The following is a 23968-nucleotide window of genomic DNA, read 5'->3' on the forward strand; positions in this document are numbered from 1 at the left end:
GGTGGTTTGGTGAGTACAGCCATGAGTGAGGGTGGAGCAAGTTTAGCCAGGGATGATGGTGGAGTGAGTGCAGGCAGGGATGAAGGTGAAATAAATACATCCAGGGATAAAGGTGAAGTAAATACAGGTAGGGATGAGGATGAAGCAGGTGCAGGCAGAGATGAGGGTGAAGCGGGTGAAGGTAGAGATGAGGGTGAAGCAGGTTCAGGCAGGGATGAGGGTGAAGCGGGTGCAGGTAGATATGAGGGTGAAGTGGGTGCAGGCAGGGATGAAGGTGAAGCGGGTGCAGGTAGAGATGAGGGTGAATTGGGTGTAGGCAGGGATGAGGGTGAAGCGGGTGCAGGTAGATATGAGGGTGAAGTGGGTGCAGGCAGGGATGAAGGTGAAGTGGGTGCGGTGCAGGTAGCGATGAGGGTGAATTGGGTGTAGGCAGGGATGAGGGTGAAGTGGGTGCAGGCAGAGATGAGGGTGAAGCAGGTGCAGGCAGGGATGAGGGTGAAGCATGTGCAGGAAGGGATGAGGGTGAAGTGGGTGTAGGCAGGGATGAGGGTGAAGTGGGTGCAGGCAGGAATGAGGGTGAAGCAGGTGCAGCAAGGGATGAGTGTGAAGTGGGTGCAGGCAGGGATGAGGGTGAAGCAGGTGCAGGCAGAGATGAGGGTGAAGCAGGTGCAGGCAGGGATGAGGGTGAAGCATGTGCAGGAAGGGATGAGGGTGAAATGGGTGCAGGCAGGGATGAGGGTGAAGCAGGTGCAGTCAGGGATGAGGGTGAATTGGGTGCAGGCAGGGATGAGGGTGAAGCAGGTGCAGGCAGATATGAGGGTGAAGCAGGAGCAGGCAGGGATGAGGGTGAAGCATGTGCAGGAAGGGATGAGGGTGAAGCAGGTGCAGGCAGGGATGAGGGTGAAGCAGGTGCAGGCAGGGATGAGGGTGAAGCAGGTGTAGGAAGGGATGAGGGTGAAGTGGGTGCAGGCAGGGATGAGGGTGAAGCAGGTGCAGTCAGAGATGAGGGTGAAGCAGGTGCAGGAAGGGATGAGGGTGAAGTGGGTGCAGGCAGGGATGAGGGTGAAGCAGGTGCAGGCAGGGATGAGGATGAAGCATGTGCAGGAAGGGATGAGGGTGAAGCAGGTGCAGGCAGGGATGAGGGTGAAGCATGTGCAGGAAGGGATGAGGGTGAAGTGGGTGCAGGCAGGGATGAGGGTGAAGCAAGTGCATGCAGGGGTACATAACACACAAGGACACATGAGTACCAGGTGAGTACATAACACACACGAGCACCATTACCCTCGAAATATTGGGTTTGGTTGCCCACCTACATTTATTCTTCCCCTCATTCTCCCGATTGTGGAATCGTATCCATCTCTCCGTTGTCACATCCTCCTCACCTCACTTTTCGAAATGTGCTGATCAACATTATCCTATTTGCTCACCCAAATGCATCCACAATCTTTTCAAATTGTACTGATACTTTCACATTTTGTTAATCTCTGAGCCATTCTTACTCATTTTTGTGCTATTCATCCTTCCTCCCAGTGCATGTCCATCTCCCCACGTTCCCCTAATGTCGCTTGGTAGTGTGTCCACCCACTGTCCATTGTCGTTTCGCTTCTCCATGTCCCTCGACTCTTGTGTATATCATTCTGGTGATATTCTTTGCCTGTCCCACTGTTCATCTCCACACTGCCCCCAATTCCCCTACCAACCCCAATAGATCGAGTCCGGTGGATAAACTGATATATTGGATTGTCGTGTTGCTCTAGCATAGGCATAATTGTGCCAAATGGCCTCCTGCTTAAAAGTTTCCCTTGTATTTCCTTTTGCTTCCTTGCGTCATCAACATTTGCTTCAATGAAATTTCATTTCCGATGTTAAAATTGGTTTTTTTATTCTCATTTGGATCACCAGGGTACTTCTAACTAGGGGAAATGTTTCATGAGAGCTGAGATTCTCTTAACTTATTTCGTATCCAAGTGCGCAATTGATCTTGAAACACATTCAACCTGCTGTTTCCCTGTTTCTTGGCATCACAAATGAGCATGGCTACCATTAAAACTTTGTTCTGCCACCTGCTACATCTTTCACAAATACTGAGAGTTAAATATTGTTGTTCAGCTAATAACATCATTAGAGTTCAGATGCCTGCATCAACGGAGTGTACCACTGCACTCCTGTTTATGAAGATATTGTGATTGTTAGAGTGACTGCAGGCAGTGCTATTATGAAGTGGATTCGTCTATACATTGATTTGAGAGCTGCTCCTCTCTGCAGTTCCAGATGTAGAATTGGAAACTGTTTCTCGAAGGATTCGCTGCATCACCCACCATTGCATCATTATTCGGGTTGAATCATTGCAGTGAGCAAAGCTGGGCTGCTGATGCAGTGGATCTGGTGATTATAGGGATACAAATTTGGAATATAGCCAGAGTATAGGTAAAAACTCACTGACTCTTTGAAGGACACTCTTACTATGTCTCTCCGAAAAGACCGACTGGACTACCCTCCCATCTACTTTCTGAACAATCCTCTCCAAGAAGTTCTGTCACTCAAGCTTTTGGGTCTCACTATCTGCCATGATCTTTCCTGGAAAAACCACATTTCCAAGCTGGCCTCCAAAGCCAGTCGCCGACTGGGCATCCTCCGTCGTGCGAGGTCCTTCCTTTGCACACCTGAGCTTCTCACCACATACAAGGCTTTCATCCGCAGCTCAATGGAATACTGCTCTCCCCTCTGGGCTGGTGCTCCTGCTTCACACCTAGCTCGTCTTCACGCTGTTGAAACCAAGGCGTTCAGAATCATTGGAATCTCCTGCGATGAAGCTAACTCCGAGGGCCTTTCACTTACTCACCACAGGCAGGTTGGTGGTCTTTCTGTCTTCTACCGACTCCTCTCCGGCCTTGCTCCCCCAGCTCTCTCTGTGCTCTGTCCCCCCAATATTCCTACAGGTCGCACAAGATCTGCCAGCAACCCTTTTATGGTTAAACTGCCAAAATCAAGACTCTCTGCTCACCTTCACTCCTTCATTCCTCTTTTCTCCCGCCTCTGGAACAAACTCCCTCACTCTCTTCAATCCCACTCCTCCCTCCAGGTCTTTAAAACAGCTGTTCATCACCATCTATTATCTTCTCCCATCCAAAACCTTGATCTCTTCTACCCCCGTTAATTCACCCCAAATCCACTTTTTTTTTGAAATACCGACTTTTGTCTTTCCGGGAAGTTCCAGCATTGTCCATGTGTTTTATACTTTCCCACACCCCAACCCCCCCCCCCCCCCCCCCGCCTTCCCATGCCTCCTCCCCCAAGCCCTCTCCCTCCCACACATCTTTCGTTGTCCCTGCTCTCTGCTGTTGTACTTGTGTGCATTCCTCTCTCTCTCCCCATCTTGTCTCCCGCTCCCTTTTTTGTATGTTTTGTGTGTCCGTTTTTTTTGTGTGTGTGATTGATGTTAGCTCTTACACGAGCCACAAAAAACCCCCAAAAAACACCTGAGATCTTTAACATCCACCAGCAATCACCGCTAACAGGATGGGTCCCCACCTAACGGTCACATCCGAATGGCGATGCCCTTTTTGATGCAACACTCTACCTGTGAAGTATCAATCTCAGTTTATATTAGAGTTTGCAATAATTGAGCCCAAGCTTGATGATTCAAAGGTAAGTGCAATTCTTCCTCCACCATCCTGTCAGACCATTGTGAAGTGCATAAGTGTCATCTTATATAGAACTTGTCATGAGAAAGAACAATATGATTTCCTGAAAAAAAACAATGCAAGCACTCCGATTGTCATTGCGCACACAAATGTGGCCCGAAAACTGCTGGTATCTTCCACCTGGATGTGGCCAGGGATTTGAAAATCACAACACGTTCCTGTAAGCCCACATGAGCCCCAAGTTTTTGTGAGCAGTGTGTTTTGCTATCAGCCATAACCAGAATTCCACAAATCGCAGTCCCCATGGCGATGCACACCATACCTGTGTGAGTAAAGGATATTATATGTTTACATTATGAGGCGACTGATTTAATCTGTCAACTTGTACAAACTGCAGGGAACTGTGAGAACGAGCCTCTGCCCTTACCATTATTTGATGACTTTCTGTGATTAATTCTCTATGCTTTATTTGAAGTGAGAACATGCATTGCTTGTTCAGGTTTGGATGGACTTTTTCACCTGATCTGTTTAACAAAAAATCTTTTAGCATACTTGGTCAATTTAACTTTGTATTGTATATAAATTTTCTCGTTCAGGTGAAAATATAGCATGATTAATCGTTCTCAAAATATCTCTGCTTTCTTTCTGCGAAAATAATCTTTCAAAAGTCTGCACCTGGTGTTGGCGTAATGGCCAGGGGGGTGGGCTTGGGATCCGAAGGTCCTGTGTTCGAATCCCGTTTGGCTGTTTAATTAATACCAGGTGGGGTTCATTCAGTCTGTCGTCCTTCCGAGGTCGGCGAAATGAGTACCAACGTACTGGGTCCTCTCTCTCAAGGAGGTTGGTGGCAGGATTTGCACTCCGGCCGCCGTAAAACACCTCATTCCGTAGCACACACAGTGGTGTTTGTCAGGATGGTGCTGAAGAGTCGTCCAAGGACGCAGTGACTTGCTGATCCAGCTTATGCTCCCATATATACAGGGTGAATCAAAAGTAGCGCCCGCGCCCGATTTCTGTTTTTTCGGCTGTCAGATTCTTTCTGGGATGTCATGTTGTTAATAATTGTGTTGCAGATTATTAATTTTCTTAATTTATTTATTTTTGTTTTTGTTTTGCAGGTTATTGCTGAGAGTTTGGAAAGTTACTGAAGTTCCACCAAATTGAACCATGAATTACCTTTCAATGAATCAACGCATTGCGGCCGTGAAACATTACTACAAATGTAATGAACAACAAACGATGGCGGCACGCCGTTTGGCACAGGAATTCGATATTAACCCACCCCAAGGAAGAAACATACGATTGATTGTCGAGAAATTTGAAGCAACAGTGTCGGTAGCCACTGCAAAGAAGCCCCGAAATAGTAGAAATAGAAATTAGCCCCGAATAAAATAATGGTTAGATAAACATGTCATTCATTTATTTCTACCTTCTTGTACACTGTAATACAAATGTCAAACAAACAATCAACTGACAGAAATATATATATATATATATATATATATGTATAAACATAAATCGGGCGCTACTTTTGACTCACCCTGTATGTATATATATATATATGTATATATATATATATATATATATATATATATATATATATATATATATATATATGTATGTATGTATGTATATATATATATATATATATATATATATATATATATATATATATATATATATATATATATATATATATATACATATATATATATATATATATATATATATATATATATATACTACCTCTGCACCACGAAGGAATGTTAAGTTGCGTTGAAAAGCTGACAGGATATCTCAGAGGTATCGCACTCACCTGTCTCATCTTGAGTTTGATTCCTGGCTCCATTATGAACTCTCATCCAGCTGCTTCACAGGCCGGGCATTGCAGTCATGAGTACGCAGTCCTTCGAAGGAGACTTTAACCTGGGTCTCCCATCTGCAACAATTGACTTCTGGATGTTGAAATCCCAAAGTACCTTTCACAAAGAACTGCCATCATGCTCACCTGCCGTGGCCAAATTCTAAATTATTGCACTGATTTATGGGTGGCATAACTGCATTGGGATATGATATTGCAATTGCAATATTACTGCAATTGATTATTCGGATATGATACAAACCCAGTTGATGTACACACGACAAGAAGAACTGTGGTTCAAGGCACCTGATAGCAAGATGCTCGGTATTTTGTAGACTGAACCAGTTGGCTTATTTGTGCTCACCTTTTGGAAATTCCTTCCCACATTTCCTCCCCAGACACTGATCTTCCCAAACCAGCCACCGCAAGCCGGTCGCTTCTTGGTTTCTCCAACGGGCCACCTTACCATTGAACGTGTGCAGCGTTCTGATGCCGGGTATTACATTTGCCAAGCTCTGAGTGTGGCTGGAAGCATTCTATCCAAAGCTCAACTAGAGGTTGGAGATGGTAAGATTTTTCACACATGTTCTCATCTTTACATGAATAATATAATATTAATATCGTTGCACTTTGACGTGAAAAGCTCACCTGAAGCAAAATGAGGCCTTCCAGGACTTTAATTTTGCTTTCATAAATAATTTAGGCCTAAATAATGCAAGATCTAATGGTTTGCTTAGCATTTCCATTAGGATTACTTGTACATTTTAATCACGTATTTTTTTTCCACTATATTGTTATTCCAAAGGCTCTTTTGGGGAGTCTGTTAATGAAAAGCTCAAAATGCAGTGCATCTGACAAACCCTTCTGTAACTAACCATCACATCCTCCATTCAAGCTTCCCCACGCCATCAACCAATCTTCCGGAAGACTAATTGCCCTCGCCAGAGGACAGGGTATTGCATTTGAGTTTGTTTGTCTGTCTGCTTGTCTGTTTGTGTGTTTGTTTGTTTGTCCGCACAGAATAAATAGTTTTCTCTGCAACCATTGGACCGATTGACAGGAGATTTTCACCACATGTGCAACTCTACCTGTATAATTTTTAATGACAATTATGACGTCATAGGTCATGAGGTATGGGTGCCATCTTGGAAAAACCGAAAAACTTTGCACCTCTATCTCCGAAAGCGCTGTATAGAAAAAAAATGACACATGGCTCATTGCAAAGAACTCTCCATGGGGAATAAAATATGTTAATGATGATGTCATAGGTACCTCCATTATGACGTCATAATTCGTCAAGTACAAAACTTCATCCAATCAAGATGAAATTTATTGAGCATCATCTAGGGATAAATTGGTGGAGAAAAAAATTAATAATGGTGACGTCATCGGTCACGTTGTTCGGCCACCATCTTGGAAAAACCGAAAAACTTTGCACCTCTATATCTCCGAAAGCGCTGCACAGAAAAAATTGAGACATGGCTCATTGTAAGGAACTCTCCATGTGGACTAACATATGTTGATGATGATATCATAGGTACCTCCATTATGACGTCATAATTCGTCAAGTACAAAATTTCATCCGATCAAGATTAAATTTCTTGAGCATCATCTCGGGATAAATTGGTGGAGAACAAAAAACTAATGATGACGTCATCGGTCCCATGTTCAGCCGCCATATTTGTTTAAACACAAAAGCCTTAAAAACGACTGAAAACACATCCTGGCAATGGTCTGCAATCTCTGATTGCTCTTTCTAGTTATTTTATTTATTGCAAATATCATCAGTATATTGGAGACATCTTTTGGAACCTTTGTAGATATTGTGTTAATTTTTGTGCTCCATGTCCTTTACTTCTTCAAATATTCTGTTGTGTTAATCATTCATGTTTCACCTGGTCTGGATCCTTCCTATCTCCATATCCACGTGCTGCAAACATTCCTCATGATTCCTCTTTCTCCCAACAAATAAATTCATTTTAAAATATAAAAAGTAAAACACAATAAAAATTCCTCTCCTTTCGATCTTTAGTTTTTCATCCTTTTTTTATTCCTTGACTGCTGTTAGGGTTCGGGTTCGGGTTGTTAGGGTTAGGGTTAGTTATCAAAATTAGGTTAGGGTTATGGTTAATTATCAAAATTTTAGTTACATTATAGTGTATTTACTAATTAGGAATGTTCTATCCTTCTCTACAAATGCTTTTCTCATTCTCATGTCCACTCTTATTCCCTTGTCTCTGTCCCACTCTCCATTGCTTGCTGCCTTATTCCCCTTCCCATTTTACCTTGGCCTTCCTTTTCTCGTCCCAAAAAAATAACCAATCTTTTTTAAAAACATGCCTTTTCTTACAGGCATTCAATCATCCAATTTTTCAACCTGGCTGGAATGTTTGTGTTCATGTGATGAAACTTCAACTTGGGCTGAAAAAGTGCTGACCAGGTTGTTATAAATGGGATCATCTGGCTGAAACTGTTTCTTCCTCTCCTCCCCCTTTTTCCCTGCAACACTCCCCACTTTACTTATACCCACATCTCCCACCCCTCTCCAACTCCACTACCCCTCCACTAAGGTTTCAATCACCCAACCTCTGTTCTTCCTTCATCCCTCACTCTGTGTGTCTCTAAGATCAGAGGGCTTCAACGCATTTCTCAGGTCTCACTGTCCAAGACTCATACCTTTCTCATACAGGATGTTTGCATCTTGTATATCTCCATCCCAGCAAGCTTTCTTCAAAGCTTTCACAGAACAAACTCACATAATGGTGATGTTATTGCAGTGTATGTTCCTTATTCCCTTCCCCACAGCCCATGTTCCTTTCTTCCCCGACTCATCACTCCCAACACAGAGTATTTATGGCTTACTGTCTCTCTCTGTAAATAACCATGTTTAGTCTCGCTCCAAAGGGGTTGCATGCGAGACTATTGCAGTGTGTGTGTGTGTGTGTGTGTGTGTGTGTGTGTGTGTGTGTGTGTGTGTGTGTGTGTGTGTGTGTGTATGTATGTGTGTGTGTGTGTGTATGTGTGTGTCGTAGGTTGTTATCTCCATATGTAGGTTTCAGAAGGTGGAACAGGGCCCTCCCAGGTTTAAAAGTATCCCCCTTTGTGTGTGAGTGTGTGCATGCATATAGTTGTGAGTGCATTATGTGTGTGTCATTGGTGTCTTTATACACTCTACCAAGTGTCTTTCTAGTTCTGCCTGTGGTCTACCATCCCACCAACATCAGTGATTCAATCCTTGAGGCTGTTCAGATATGGATTATCTGCTGTCCTACCATTACAATTCTCTTATTCTAATTTGTTGAGATTTCAATTGGCACAAATCCAGTTGGTTTGGTAAATAATTCTGTAATAGTGACGTGTAGGCAAAAGAAAGTGGTTGACCTTTGGTGTATGTTGACCTTTTGGCCTATGCTGATCTCAAAAATAGTTGGTGGTTGAAATCAGTTGGCTGAAATGAAAATACTATTCAAATTTCAAGTCAATCGGATGAAAATTGAGGATTTTAGAAATCCCCAAAAAGTGGTTGACCTTTGGCCTATGTTGACCTTTTGGCCGATGCTGATCTCAAAAATAGTTGGTGGTTGAATTCAGTTAGCCGATATGTAAATCCTTTTCAAATTACAAGTCAATCGGATTAAAATTGAGCATTTTAGAAATTTGAAAAAAAGTGGTTGACCTTTGGCCTATGTTGACCTTTTTGACCTCAATTTATAGGATTTTGTCGGACCACGAACTCCACCGTTTGGTGAAGTTTTGTGAAGATCAGTTTAAAATTGTGACTTGTAGGCAAGTTTAAGTGATCGGACAAACAAACACACAAACACACAAACCGGAGTGATCAACTTACTTGCAAAGAATATATATATTGCCAAGTAAGAAACGTACTCAAATGCAATACCCTCTCCTCTGGCGAGGGTAACAAGTCCATTATTTTGAGTCGCTTATAGTTCATTATAGTGTTTAAGGCCTTCATCTTGAGTATCATGGAGTGTGGGTCTCCACTCTGGACTGCTGCAGCTGCTTCCCATATTATGGCCTTGGAAATCGTCGACTCCAAGGCTCTCCGAGTTATTGGCAATTCTTGTGAGGAGAAGGAGTCCCAAGATCTGGTTTTCACCCACCTCAGAAAAGTTAGTGGATGTTCATTTTTCCTTCGTCTCACTGTTGGACGAAGTCCTGCACCTATTCTCTCGCTCCTCCATCTTCCCCCAGCATGACAAGCTCACGCATGTTCTTCAAGAATTCTACAACTGGTTATCCTCCCCAATTATAAGCTAAAGCTTACGTCCATTCCTCAATCCCACTATTCTTCCATCGGTGGAAGTGAAACTCTGTGTTTGAACTGTCTTGTGCCACTCCCTCTACTCCTATAAGAGTGCTGCCAATCGTAACCTTTTGTTTTCTGTAATATCCAGTTGTGCTTTCTTTTTTTCTTTTCTCATTAACCATCTCATTGATCAATTTTTGGTCTGCCTCCTTGCCCTTCGTTCCAAGAACCTTTCCTAGTTTTCTCTATGTCACTGATATCTACCCAATTACTCCAAGTATACCTTTTCTTATCCTTTTCTTTTCTCTTTCATTTTCCATATTTCTTTCATCCTTATTGGAAAAGTACAATTTGATTACACTTCACACAGTACAATTCTTTACAATTCTTTACAATTCCTTACACAGTACAATTTGATTCATTTGGACCTAAACTAGATAATTCGGAAAGAGGTTGGGTGCAATTTTATGTACCCACAGACTGTCACCCCCAAAATAAATGAAAGTTTTTATTATCAAAATAACAGCTCAAAGACTCTCTTTTATGAAAGGTAACTCTTTTTTTTTTTGCGTAGCTCATCGGGCAGAGACGTCTAGAACAGTGTTTGTCTGTATGTATGTATGTATGTATGTATGTATGTATGTCCCCTCAAACATATACCAATCAGAGGTGAGAATCTGGTCACATGACAGGGTGATGTGATTACGTCTGATGTCATTACGGCGATACGGCGGCTGACTCTCCACACACCACCATTTTGATTCAAATTTCGTTCAGGCCAAACATATTGTCGAACCTGTCATATATCACAATTGCCATGCTCTACCTTTACGTTTTTCATTCAGTGTGAAACTCAAACAAACCGATTGTTAAAATGACCATTAAATATCAAAAGCATCGGCGTTATGTATCTTCCAACAATACGGTACGTATAGGCCTTAGGCGTTTATGACTCACCTTCTGCTTCGGACAAATTAAACCCAGGTTTCTTAATGGAGTGGTATCGTTTCAGTAGTGTCGTTTTCGTAATAATAATAATATTATGGTAAATATAACCATAACACTTTAATCCCAATGCCATGAATGGAAAGTTGATGGGTTGAAGCGGTGTAAAAGCGGAAGTAAGGAATTCACCTCGGTTTTTTAAAAATAATATAATTTTCGTAATAATAACGTAACGTTATTATTGTAGTAAATCTCATCGTAACACTAATCCCTTTGTAGTGACTGCAACATTACTGGAGGTTAAATATTGTTGTGGATATGAGGATTGTGTTTTTTTTTATTGTGTTTTTTTTATTATTATTGCTTTATTCTGGACCCTCCTGCCTCCAGTCTGTTGTATAAAGGTCAAAGGGCGTTCCCGTAGTTAATTCCATAAAGCATACACGAAGGACACCATATATCCCTGTTCAGTAGTTATATCCTTATTATGTGTATTAGGCTAAGGATTTGTCTTCCATTAATTTAAATACTCCATTGCACCAAGTGAAATAAGAGTAGATCCCCTTTCATTCACATTCCCCTTCCAACAATTGCCAACTGTTCCCTCCGCGACTCCATTCGCCACGAGGTCGGCTTGGAGAAGAAGGGGGAGGAGCTGCCGACTCCTGGGCATGCCCGCCCATCGTCATCAAGGGCGGAGCCAGAGGGCCGTGCCGACCAATCAGAGCCGAGGCGAACTCACCGATGGGCGTGTCCTGGACACCAGCGGCTTGATCGCCTGAGGCGCTATAAAGAGCGTGCGAAAGCCTAGAAGTTGTAGTTGGACTAAGCAAGAGAGGACTGAGTTGGACTAAGAGTTGGACTAAGCAAGAGAGGAAGTTGTTGGACTAAGAGTTGGACTGAGTGTGACTAAGAGTTGGACCAAGCAAGAGAGGAAGTTGTTGGACTGGGTTGGACTAAGAAAGAGAGAGGAGAGAAGGGGCGAAGCGAAGCAAAGAGAGAAAGAGTCCTGGAGTTTGTGAGAGAGGGAGAGAGAACCCGTCACGCCAGACCCCCCACCAGCGGCGTTGGCTCCACCAAGCAGCTCCGACCCGTCACCCCGCGCACACGACAGGATCGGTGGCATCGGCGGCCGTCGAGGTCCAGCCCGACGTCCCGTGCGGGATCAAGCTCCAGCCAGCTCCGTGCCTTCCTCCCCCTCCAGCCACCCACCTCCTGTCATTCCTGCCTGCAATTTCCCCATTCATGTACGTGAGTTTGTTCTGTGTGTCTTGTCCCTGGGTTAATTAAGCCTGTTTAGATAAGCTAGCGATTTTCACTGTGTCTCTTTGATTTCTTCTGTAAATTATTTTGTTATCCTTCCTTCTCCTTGGTTACTTTTGGTTGTAAATAGCAAATAAATTATATCCGTATTCCCTACTTCTGTCTTCTTCTTCTTCACATCCTTCGCTTTAGTCTTTTCCCCATTGAATACCTGTGGCACGATTTTGGCCAACGTTCAGGAATCGGGTTAGTCGGGGTAACTGTTCGGGCGCGGCGGCCATCCGCTCGGCAAACAACATCCTCGCCGCGGTCCCGTAACAATATGTATCATATATATATATATATATATATATATGTATATATATATATATATATATATATATATATATATATATATTTACATTTACATACATACATACATACATACATACATACATATATACACACACACTGATATATATATATATCAGTCACGTGAAAAAGTAAGTACACCCCAAGTAAAGTTTTGACTTTTTCAACATATTTCAACATACAGCGATTTGATTTTCATTTCAACAATATTGATAGATAAAGGTGACATAATATAACAAATATCATGAAACATTTACATTTTGTAGTCCATTGTATAATTTAAATAAACATAAATGCAAATTTAGCATGTGGAAAAAGTAAGTACACCCCAACATTTATCACTACTTCAAATACCTAAAATTAGAATCAGGTGCACCAGCTCAGGTGCAAATGATTAGAACATCGTTAGAGAGGATCTTGGAGGAACCTGTCTTATTTAAACCTCAGACATTTCGTTTGGTTTGCTCTTTGTTGTTGAAGTGTGTGGCGTCACCATGCCTAGATCAAAACAGCTCTCTGTGGCCTTCAGAAAGAAGGTTATAGATGCCTACGAGTCTGGGAAGGGATTTAAAAACATCTCCAAACAATTTGAAATCAATCATTCGACTGTCCGGAAGATCATCTACAAGTGAAGAAGATTCCAAACAACTGCCAACTTGTTCAGGCCAGGCCGCCCCAGCAAGTTCAGCCCGAGAGCAGACCGAAAGATGCTGAAAGAAGTCTCTAAGAACCCCCCAGCATGTCATCACGGGACCTACAGGTAGCTCTTGCCACTGTTGATGTCAAAGTGCACGAGTCTACCATTAGAAAGAGGCTGCACAAATTTGATCTACATTGGAGGTGTGCCAGGAGGAAACCTTTACTGTCCAGAAAGAACATCAGGGCAAGACTAAAGTTTGCCAATGAACACCTAGGCAAAGACCAGCACTTCTGGAACAATGTGCTCTGGACAGATGAGTCTAAGGTAGAGCTATATTTGGCCACAGTACCAGAAGACATGTTTGGCGAAAACCAAAGACAGCATTTGACCACAAGAACCTGATACCAACTGTAAAGCATGGTGGTGGAAATATTAAGGTTTGGGGCAGCTTTGCTGCATCAGGGCCTGGGCAGCTCACCATCATAGAATCCACGATGAATTCTTCATTGTACCAGAGGGTGCTTGAGGACAATGTGAGGCCATCTGTCGGAGAGTTGAAGCTCAACCCAAGGTGGACCTTGCAACACGACAATGACCCTAAACATACCAGTGAATCCACCAAGGAATGGCTGAAAAGAAAGAAATGGAGGGTTCTGGAATGGCCAAGTCAATGCCCGGATCTAAATCCCATCGAGGATGTTGTGCGGGATTTGAAACGAGCTGTGCATGCAAGAAACCCCTCAAACATCGCAAAGCTGAAAGAATTATGCATGGAGGAGTGGGCAAAAATTTCTCCCAGTCGATGTCAGAGACTGGTAGACAGTTATAAGAAACGCCTACTTGAGGTTGTTTCTGCCAAAGGGGGCAATACCACCTATTAGAGCCAAGGGTGTACTTACTTTTTCCACATGCGAAATTTGCATTTATGTTTATTTAAATTATACAATGGACTACAAAATGTAAATGTTTCATGATATTTGTTATATTATATCACCGTTATCTATCAATATTGTTGAAATGAAGATCAAATATCTGTATGTTGAAATATGTTGAAAAAGGCAAAACTTTACGTGCGGTGTACTTACTTTTTCACGTGACTGTGTGTATATATATATATATATATATATATATATATATATATATATATATATATATATATATATATATATATATATATATATTAATTAAATTAGCGGAAGTTTTGTGTCTGGTCGTCATGCTACGTCATTATGTATATGACGTCATTACGGCGTAAACATCCGCTCACTTCAAGAGTGGCAGGAAGGGTCATTCCTTTTTGCGGTATATAGATTACAGTCGAAATATGGTCGGGTCTCAAGAACATTTGGTGTGTGTTAATTTATCAAGTTTCTTGTGGAGAGATCGCCAAGTGGTTAAAGCATTCGAGCAAACACTCCATTAAGGAACGGCTGGCTTGGTAAGCGCTAGCTAGCTGCTTGGTAATGAGCACACCTCCAACCCTCGTGGGGTTTTTCGATTACAGTAGATCTTCGCTCAGTTCTGTAAGTAAAGCTTACCTTTGGGATGTCGGGATTACTCCAAATTTACTTGTTTAATGTTATAAACAGCCTTATCGACTGTTTAAAAGGCTAATCATGTGTGTTTGTGGTTTATAATATTTTACAAGGCCGGCTACGTCGCTGTTAGACTTTTGGTCTTGTTTCCTTGAAAGAAATTCTTCATAATTCACATCAGTAAAAATTGCAGTGAATTGTTGATGTCCCGCTTCCTCTTCTTTCATTTTCTCTCTTCATGTCCCAAATCCTAACATTTTAAATTCCATATTTTCCATCTTCATATATGTCCCTAACACCTCTACGTTGGCTTACATATTATGCGATTACCACCCAATTTAGAATCAACTAAAGTGTCATCTTTAACTTTTTAAATTATCAGCTTTAATCAAATTATCAGCTTTAAACGGGGGTTAAATTATTAGCCAACATTGTCCAGCAACAACTATAAAACCATTGGCAATTTTATAAAATTATGCATTATACATAAATGCCAAATATCACTTTTCAATTCAATAAATGTATTTGAAAAATATCAATGTCAATGGTAGGATGTAAAGGGTTAATCTCACCTGTCTTGCCCTGTCTGACATAGTTATTATTTGGTCTTGCTGACCGAAATATTTCGAGGCCATGTTTCCTGGAAATTTTGAAGTTGTGCTTTCCGCGTGTCAGGCGACCAAACTAAATCTACCCAAAGGCCAAGCTCGTATGTGCATCTGCCCCTGCTTCATATTGATTTTCTCATCGGAATGTGCGGTGCATCACGCGTGAGCTGTTACTTTGTCATCGCTCATTCTGCTCAGAGCCCGAAGCTTTTAACGGCACAGCCCAAAGAGTGACCTAATAAAGGCCTGGCTGAAATCCTGATGGATGGCTTCGGTGATATGACGAGACTTTGGCAGAAAATAAGCACACGGCTCGACGTTATGGCCACCTCTATGTGCTGAATAGCGGGTCGCCCACTATACAATGCCTCGAGCCGTGGGAGCAGAGACGGGCCTTTGGTCATTTGTTTCTCATCCTGTGTCTCACCCCTTGTCTCACCTCATGTCTCACAGCACTCTCAGATACACCGCCACCCATCATTCGGCAGGGGCCTGCAAACCGCACTCTTGCAGTTGGCTCGTCCCTTCTGCTACCCTGCCAAACAATGGGTAATCCACCACCGTCTGTGCATTGGCTTAAGGACAGCGTCCGGCTGCCCAGTGCTGGACCACGTCTTGCGCTCTTCCCCAACGGGTCACTACGCATCAAAGTCATACAGGCAAGGCAAATGTGGTCCACAAATGTTGGTCCACAAAATGTGCTCCTATTCTCAAACCCAGTACCTCTTACTTATTATCTTTTGCTTGTATCTCATGCGACAACGTTAAGGTTCCCCCCCCCCCCCCCCCTCATTTTGTCTGTCCCATTTACATAAAAGTTTTTTGTTTTTGTTTTTGGATACAAGATCGAGGCTCGTGTAAGAGCTAACATTAATCACAAAAAGGCAAACTGACACATAAAACATACGACAAAGGGAGCAGGAGACAAGATGGGGAGAGAGAGGGAAACACACAAGTACAACAGTAGAGAGCAGGGACATCGGCAGATCTGTGGGAGGAAGGAAGGCTTGGGGGTAGGAGGCATGGGAAGGTGGGGTGTGGGGGGGGGGGGGGTGGAAGAGGTATAAAACACATGGACACTGCTAGAACTTCCAGGAAAGAAGTTGGTATTTTTAAAAAGTGGATCTGGGGTGAATTAACGGGGGTAGAAAAGATCAAGGTTTTGGATGGGGAAAGATAAGAGATGGTGGTGAATAGCTGCCTTAAAGTTAATAATATTTACATAAAAGTACGTGCAAACAAAATTTGTAGATGACAGGTTTTAGTCTCGATGGATTATTGAAAATCATTCCTCGAATAAGAACCAGTTGAGTACCAGTTCACTGGTAATTCCCTGTGTGTCGAAAGGGGCGACTAACAGGGTTGGCGGCAGGAAGGGCATCCGGCCATAAAACATTGCTTCAAAAAGGGGACAATGGTGCCCAAAAAAGGCCAACCCTTGCTCTGCAGGGAAAAATGGCCCCTAAAGGTGTTTTTTATTATTTTTTATTCCTCGAATAAGAAGTGGATCAATAAAAGGGTAATGAATATTTAATCTACTAACAGGTGATGTTATGTCTTAATTCAGAAATATACATCCTGTTTCATAATTTTACGTCACATCCTGCAAGCAATTGGAATCAGAGATTTGGATGAAGCACTGCCCTCATAACAATGCCCTCTGATTTCTCATCAGATCTGATGTAAATATGATGAATGTCTCATCAGAAGTATTGATAAACATTTGCAGCAGTGACCAAAGAAGTAACCTCAAGTAAAAACATCATCAGGAAATGGACTGCAATTGGCTTCTCAGTTAATTGTCCATAAGTTAACCATTCAAGCAGGCCCATTTCATTGGCTCTTTATGATACAACCACAGATATAGTATTTTCAGAAGCCTAATTCATTAATGGTCATCATTTTTATTTGTAGAGGTTCACTCAAGTCAGATCACTAGGCCTATACACTCTGGTCATTACTGCATATCATTACAGAGGATGGTAATTGCTGATGTCACTTTGGCTTTGTAAGTGTAATTCGTCAGTCCAAAGTTAGCATGTTATCCTGTTAATGTAATGATTCTGTCACATTTCCAGTGGCTGAAGAAAAGCTTGCATCCCACGTCACTCTCCAGTAATGATGTATGCTGACGTTTCCAGACACTTTAATTAAAGCGACGGGCTGCGAGCCTCGAGACGCCATAGCAAAGAGGCATATTGATTGGACAAAGTGGCGGTAATGGCTGAAAATTAATGCATTTTCTTGCTGTCGCAGTTTGTTCTCCGTATTCCACATTGTGGGGACGCAAACTGGCAACGATGAGGCACAGCCAAAAATTTGCAGGAAGCCATGGGGGATCTGAGTCACAAATTTTACAAGGTCAATATGGTGTAATGCAGCGGAAATGATAAAGCAATACGCTTGGTCCCTCGTTAACATCGTCGTTACGTTCTTGAAAACCACGACGACGTTGAATGGATCAATTTATCTCATAAAAATTTTTTTTATCTTGACGACATAATAGCGAGTTATGGGTAAATAATCACGACGTTCTTTGAAGCCTTGGTATCTAATTATTATAGACGTTATAACGAAACGATGTTAACTGGGACGACGTTAAGCGAGGACACCCTGTATTGCTAAAACCAGGATTGCTCGGAGTCAGAGTGAAGGATCCTGCATGTTGCCTGTAATTGTTTTAAAGATATGAACATGCTTAACATATGCGCCTCTATTGTCTCTCCTTGTCAATCCATACATAGCTCCTTGACTCGGGCCTGTACACCTGTATTGCGACGAGTCCAAGTGGAGAGACCAAATGGAGTGCCTTTGTTGAGGTCCAAGGTAACTTCCATGATATATTATTTCAGTGTAATTACGTGTCTTGTATGTCCATGAGATTTGTTATTTGAATGGTGCTTGGATGTTGTTTGGATGTTGTTGGTGGCATTACCTCCGACACCGATGGTGGACGGAGGTTATATTTTCACACCTGTCTGTGTTTGTCTGTGATCAGAATATCTCAAAATGTTATGGACGGATTTGGATGAAGTTTGTTGACCAGGTTGGGTGTGCAACAAGGACCAAACTATTCAATTTTGGTGAAAATCTGGATCCGCATCCGCAAACGAGAATTTTGATAGTGATTCTTCACCATTGAAAGATAGGGCAAAAAACGATATATAGCAAGATATCTAAAAAACAAAAGTGGTGGACGGATTCGGACGAAATTGGTGGACAGGTAGGGTGTGTGACAAGGAAGAAATGATTTGGTTTTGGTGAAGATTTGAATCTGGATACAATCGGTTTTTTTTTAATTTATGTTATTCTTCACCACTGAATGACATAGAATGATATTTCAAAAGGTTGTAGACAACTTATGACAAAACTTGGTGGATGAGGTGGGTAAATGACGAGAACAAACCGATTCGAGTTTTGGTTCAGATCCAGATCCAGATATGCCCTATCAGTGGGATACAAAACGTAAACTGTTCAGCCTGGCGGAGGTATGCTCTCTACTGGGTGCCGTTTTCGTTTTATTATTAGTCCACTAGCCATACCCTGAACCTGGAAATTGTTGGTACTGTATGGTGTTTTGATGGATTCATGAACTATAGGGGGTTCTAGATGCAGAATCAATCAGATGTACACCTAGGTGTATCTAGGTGTATTTGGGCAACTCTCAGGATTTGTATAAATCCAAGATGACTGTCACAATATGGATGAAATAGAAGATTAAACATAACTTTTGATTGGAACATGCTAGAAGGATGATTCTAGTGTCTAGATGGGGTTTTTTGGTTGTGGCAGATTCATTTATCCTGTTTAAACTCAGTTTTGAGGTTGCCGAGCAATATAAATCTAATATGGCTACCATGCGATAGGGACAAACTAGGAAAATGGACATAACTTTTGATTGGAACATGCTGGAAGGATGGTTCTAGTGTCTAGCTCTAGGTAGTGGGTTTTTTCGGTGCATACGGATCAACTTGGGGAGCAAACTGATATTTGCTAGGGGCAGTCAATGAGTGGCCTAGTTGGGCCGACTCTCTCTGCTGAACAGTTGGCTTGCTGGATTCAGTCATACCCCCTCTGCCAGAGAGTCACCCATGCCTCCAATTACATGTACCAGGCTGAGGAGGAGAAGTCTGCATCTGCTACAGGGCACATACATAAAGAAGAGGGCACAAAACAATGAAAGCTGGACAGTGACGATCCAAAACGGATGCCAGATTAGCTGTCAAAGCACTCACAATCCCGATCGACAGAGTCAACAGAGCTGTTGTAAATGGCAAGGTTACTGATGAGTCCATAATTGTTGCCTACTCTTTGGCGATCGGGCAGCCATGGCAGACAGCTTCAAATAATCCCTCCCAGAGGATTTTCACAACCCTATCAAGAAGAAAGTGAAAACACATGAAGCCCTGAAAAAGGGTGTCAAGATCACGTCTACGACAGCAAATGACATTGAAGCTCTATTCAGCCACCTGCTAGTCTTTGGCCAGATGTGAAACATCAGCCTTGAATCTGTATTTGCTACGAGCTATGTGGAGTACCACCAGCGGTTTCGGATGAGTATGGCTTCCTCCCGCAAACGCAACAAGTCGAATCTTGTTGGGCAACTCACCATCACATACAATCCAAGGGATCCAGATGTAGTAATTGTGGATGTGCAGCACAGCAGCTGATTGTGGATATGCATTGTTTGCTCTGTGGATGTACTGTCTCAACTATAGCTGCAAGTATGAGCAGAGACTCCTGCAATACAGCCAGATTGCTACTGTGCTCGGTACCTTCGACCAGTGTCGCGGTATCTACCATAAAGATCATGAGAGGGCACAATGAGACGGTACTGCTTCAATCACGACCTACAACCTGAGACTGACTTCTCCTCTTACTGTTAGATATGTCATCATGAAAGACACCATGAGAGATATGAAAAGAAAGAAGACTCTCACGCCTGCTCTGCACATGTGACCTCGTGACAAACGTGTTGATGATTGGTGAGGATGAGGAGCTTCTCGACCATGAAGAGGTTGACATCCTTATTGGGAGCTACATTCTGAAGGCCACCCATGAAGGAAAGCTTGTCATTCATATCTTCAGTGATGACACATGTGTTTGTTAATTGACATATGTGGGAAAATTACACGCCCAGACCAGGAATCGAACCCAGGTCCTCTGGTGAACCGTACCAGTGCTCTGCTATCTGAGCTATCTGGGCGACCCTGACCAAGCTTGCAATTTCCCTTCATGTAATTGCCGCTCTCTTTCCATCACTGCTTCCGGGGCACTCGCTGTCAACCAGAGGAGCACCAGTGGCCTGCTCACGAGAGCGTCTTCCTCCAATGGGGGGACAATTCCATGTCTGCTATTACAAACACCACTGGGGGCGTAGAAACACAATTAAAGAAATGAACAGGATTAGAATGGATTTTTTTTTTTGAAAATTTCCCCACCTATGTCAATTAATTATTTATAATCCTGTTCATTTATTTACATGTGTTTGTCATTCTCATTTACTTTGTATGGAAGTACAGCATCGCAGGCCTAGTTCTAATGGAGAGGTGGGATGAAGCATGCTCAACATCACCCAAATTGCTGAGAAGCTAGGAGAGAAGTCAGGCCAGTTTCTTGGCATGCATGCATTGACCGGTTGTGACACTGTTTCCGATCCGAATAACAAACGAAAAGTCACTGCGTTCAAGAAACTCATGGCTGCAGACATTCCCAAACTGTACAATGTTCTGGGCGAGGAGACTGTGAGAGAGGCAGAGTTTCATGAGACGGGAACAGAGTTCTTCTGCGCGCTCTATGATCTGCCCAACAGCATGAGTATGAGTATGAATGCGATGAGCTATGCAATTTACTCTGAAGAAGGGCAACCCTCCTCAAATTAAAGCATTGCCTCCGACGCATGAAAACCTCCGTTATAATATGCTGAAGGCTCATCTGCAGGTGATGCTCTGGAAGGTATCAGACAAGCAAAGTGTCCCTCCCCTTCAGATCACCAGCTTTAGCTGGGAAATTGTGAATGGTGTGCTATATGCAGTCACCACAACAGGACCTCCAGCATCTCCTGAGTTGATGGATGTTGTTAGTTGCCAGTGCAGAGCTGAGGGGAAGGCATGTGTGCAGGCCAACTGCAGCTACTTCAAGGCAAATCTACCCTGCTCCAGTTACTGCCACTGTTCGGCTTGCGATGAGTATCACAACCCTCCAACCAAGTCCAAGAGAGGAGAACAAGAGCAGCATTCACATGGGGAGGAAGAAGAGGAGTTGGAATATGAGGAGGAATTAAGTCTGATTGATAACACGATCTGCATCTAATGGTGTGGTTAGTCTATTGCTGGCTTCTCATGTAACGTTTCTGTTGCTGGCTGTGCACGTTCACTTGTAATTTATTGCTGTGCACCATTTGTAGGACATGAACATGCCAATTCATTGCAATGGCACTCTCTTTATCAGTCGAATCAACAATAAAATATATGGCAGTGAAACCTGCATTAGATTTCTCCAACAACTGGACACCAGAATAATCCTTCTATCATGTTCCAGTCATAAGTTATTCCCGTTTTCCGTCTTTGCCCCCATCACATGGCAGCCATATTGGATTTCTGTTGCGAAGCATTATCAAAACTTTGTTTTAACATGAAACATGAATCAGCCATACCTAATAAACCCACATCGACACTAGAAACATCCTTCGAGCATGTTCCAATCAAAAGCTATGTCTATTTTTCTATTTTACCCATATCGGGCGACAGCCATCTTGGATTTATGGAAATTCTGAGAGTTGCCCAAATATACAAAGCTGGCATCTGATTGATTCTGCATCTATGACCTCGATGGTTCATGAATCCATCAAAAAACCTTACAGTGCCAGCAATTTCCGGGTCCACAATAGTGATTGTGAACGGTGGCTAATGGACTATATGGATTTAAGACCAACAAGATTCTATAACTTTGTATCTTCAGGACAGAAATGAGATTTTTCTCAAGCCATGTGGGCCAGTATCTCAAACAAATTCCTGATTTTCTCATGAGGAAAGTATGGCTTTGAGCATCTTAGTCCATTATCATACTATCTGGGCTGTAACTGTCAAAATCCATCTCTTAGATGTACACTTGAGGCTGTGTTGGTGAGCCTCTAAAGACTGAACAAATGAATGTTTTGAAAAATTGCCTCATCTATAGGAAACACTGCACTCACAAACATGCCTCCCTTTCCAAAAACAATCTCTCAGCCTAAGGCTCTGGGGCAATCCAGCAAAGGTGTATTCTTGAAAGGCAGTTACAGGATGGTTTGCCTGTAATTTTGAATGCGTTATTGAGAGTCTGGGCAGAGATTGCGGGGTGGAGTCGGTGCATTTCTAATAGATATATCATCCAGTTTTAAGTCTCCTTCTGCTCTGCTAAATGTCAGCAGATAATTAAGCTTCCTTGACAGAAAAGGCGTGTTTAGACTATGCTTCATTCTTACCCTTTGTGCCCTCGCTATATGCTGAGATAATGAGAAGTTTGACCAGTGGGGCTTGGAAAATCTCTGCTTTCAGCTCACGGTCGCTGCTGATTAAATGCGTCTTTTTTCTTTCCACTCACTCCAGAACAGGCCTCAAAACAAATTGGCAAAACCCAATTTTCTCACAGCTGATACACGCTTGTTAAATTAATCATTCTGGTAAGAGCAATTTTTGGTGATGGGCTATCTGTATTAGTTTGCATGCATCGGAGAGAAGAAAGTTAAATACAGGCAAGTAGGGGTTTGCGAAGGGAAGAGAGGGGGATGGAAAAGAAATTAACGATGTATGAATTAATTTCTCGACGTTGTGGTCTGAGCATAATTGCTCATGATGCCGGGATCCCAGGTTTAACTTCCCTACACTACGTTGATTTGTCCATTATATTGTATTGGATTATCTATTTTCGACTAATGCCCTTATAATTATTCTAAAAGTACATGAATACCTCCTGGTCCGATCTTTACAAGCTCCTCCATGTCCATGGGCCTTGACACCATTAAGAAAAGAACAAATGTGCAAGTTGCTATGTTCAAAAATTCAACCATATTTATGTAATACGTATTTGGAAATTATATTGACACCTTTGATTCCCATAGCTTGATGTCATGGCCTAACACTGTGACTTGTTAACTGTGATGTGTTAACAATTCCATTTAACTTCCTTAAAGCTACTTTTTCCATTAGAATTGCTTAAATTCCTTGAAAAACTAGATGGTATTCATGGAATACTTAACATGCGCAGTCAACTTGTTGCGAGCCAACTCTTCTGTTTTTGAAGTTTTTATTTATTTATTTGATCCAATATGGCTGCCAGACCACGTGAGAGGTAATGGAGAAGACGGAGGGAAACTAAGAAGGAGATAAGGGAGGAGGTAATGGAATATGTGCAAGGTCTGTGTTCAAATCATGATGATGTGCTCACTTAGAGGTTACATCTTAGAGGTTACATCTTAGAGTCTTAGAGGACTTAGAGGTTACATATAGAGGTTACATCATAAATTTATATTCTCTAATATAATTGTTGCATAGATCACGCTCAATAAGTTTCAAACTGATCAGACTAAGCGTTGTCCATGTCGAATTATGACGTCATAATTAAGGCACCAATGACATCATCGTTAACAACACTTATTCTCCATGCGGAGTTATTTACAATGAGCCACTTTTCAATTTTTTCATGGAGCGGTTGTGGAGATAGAGGGGCAATGTTTTTCCGTTTTTCCAAAATGACGCCTGTACCACATGACCTAGGACGTCATAATTATCATTAAAATATTCTACAGGAAGAGGTGCTCCTATGGTGAAATTTTTGTGTCAATTGGACCAAGAATTGCAGAGAAAAAAATTTC

At 42.3% G+C, this 23968-nt stretch overlaps 1 protein-coding gene across 9 annotated transcripts in view; it reads left to right on the top strand.

Moving 5' to 3' along the window:
* The window catches only part of LOC137423404 (roundabout homolog 2), a 409307-nt gene that overhangs the window by 232243 nt on the left and 153096 nt on the right, over positions 1–23968 (top strand). For all 9 annotated transcript variants that reach the window (XM_068110526.2, XM_068110534.2, XM_068110527.2 and 6 more), the window contains exons 8-10: positions 5904–6072; positions 15568–15773; positions 17859–17940. In XM_068110526.2, coding sequence (XP_067966627.1) covers positions 5904–6072; positions 15568–15773; positions 17859–17940 — 457 coding nt within the window. The remainder of the gene's footprint in view (positions 1–5903; positions 6073–15567; positions 15774–17858; positions 17941–23968) is intronic.

This window comes from Myxine glutinosa, chromosome 3 (assembly GCF_964187855.1).
Source record: "Myxine glutinosa chromosome 3, kmMyxGlut1.1, whole genome shotgun sequence".
In the NCBI taxonomy this organism is placed as follows: Eukaryota; Metazoa; Chordata; class Myxini; order Myxiniformes; family Myxinidae; genus Myxine; species Myxine glutinosa.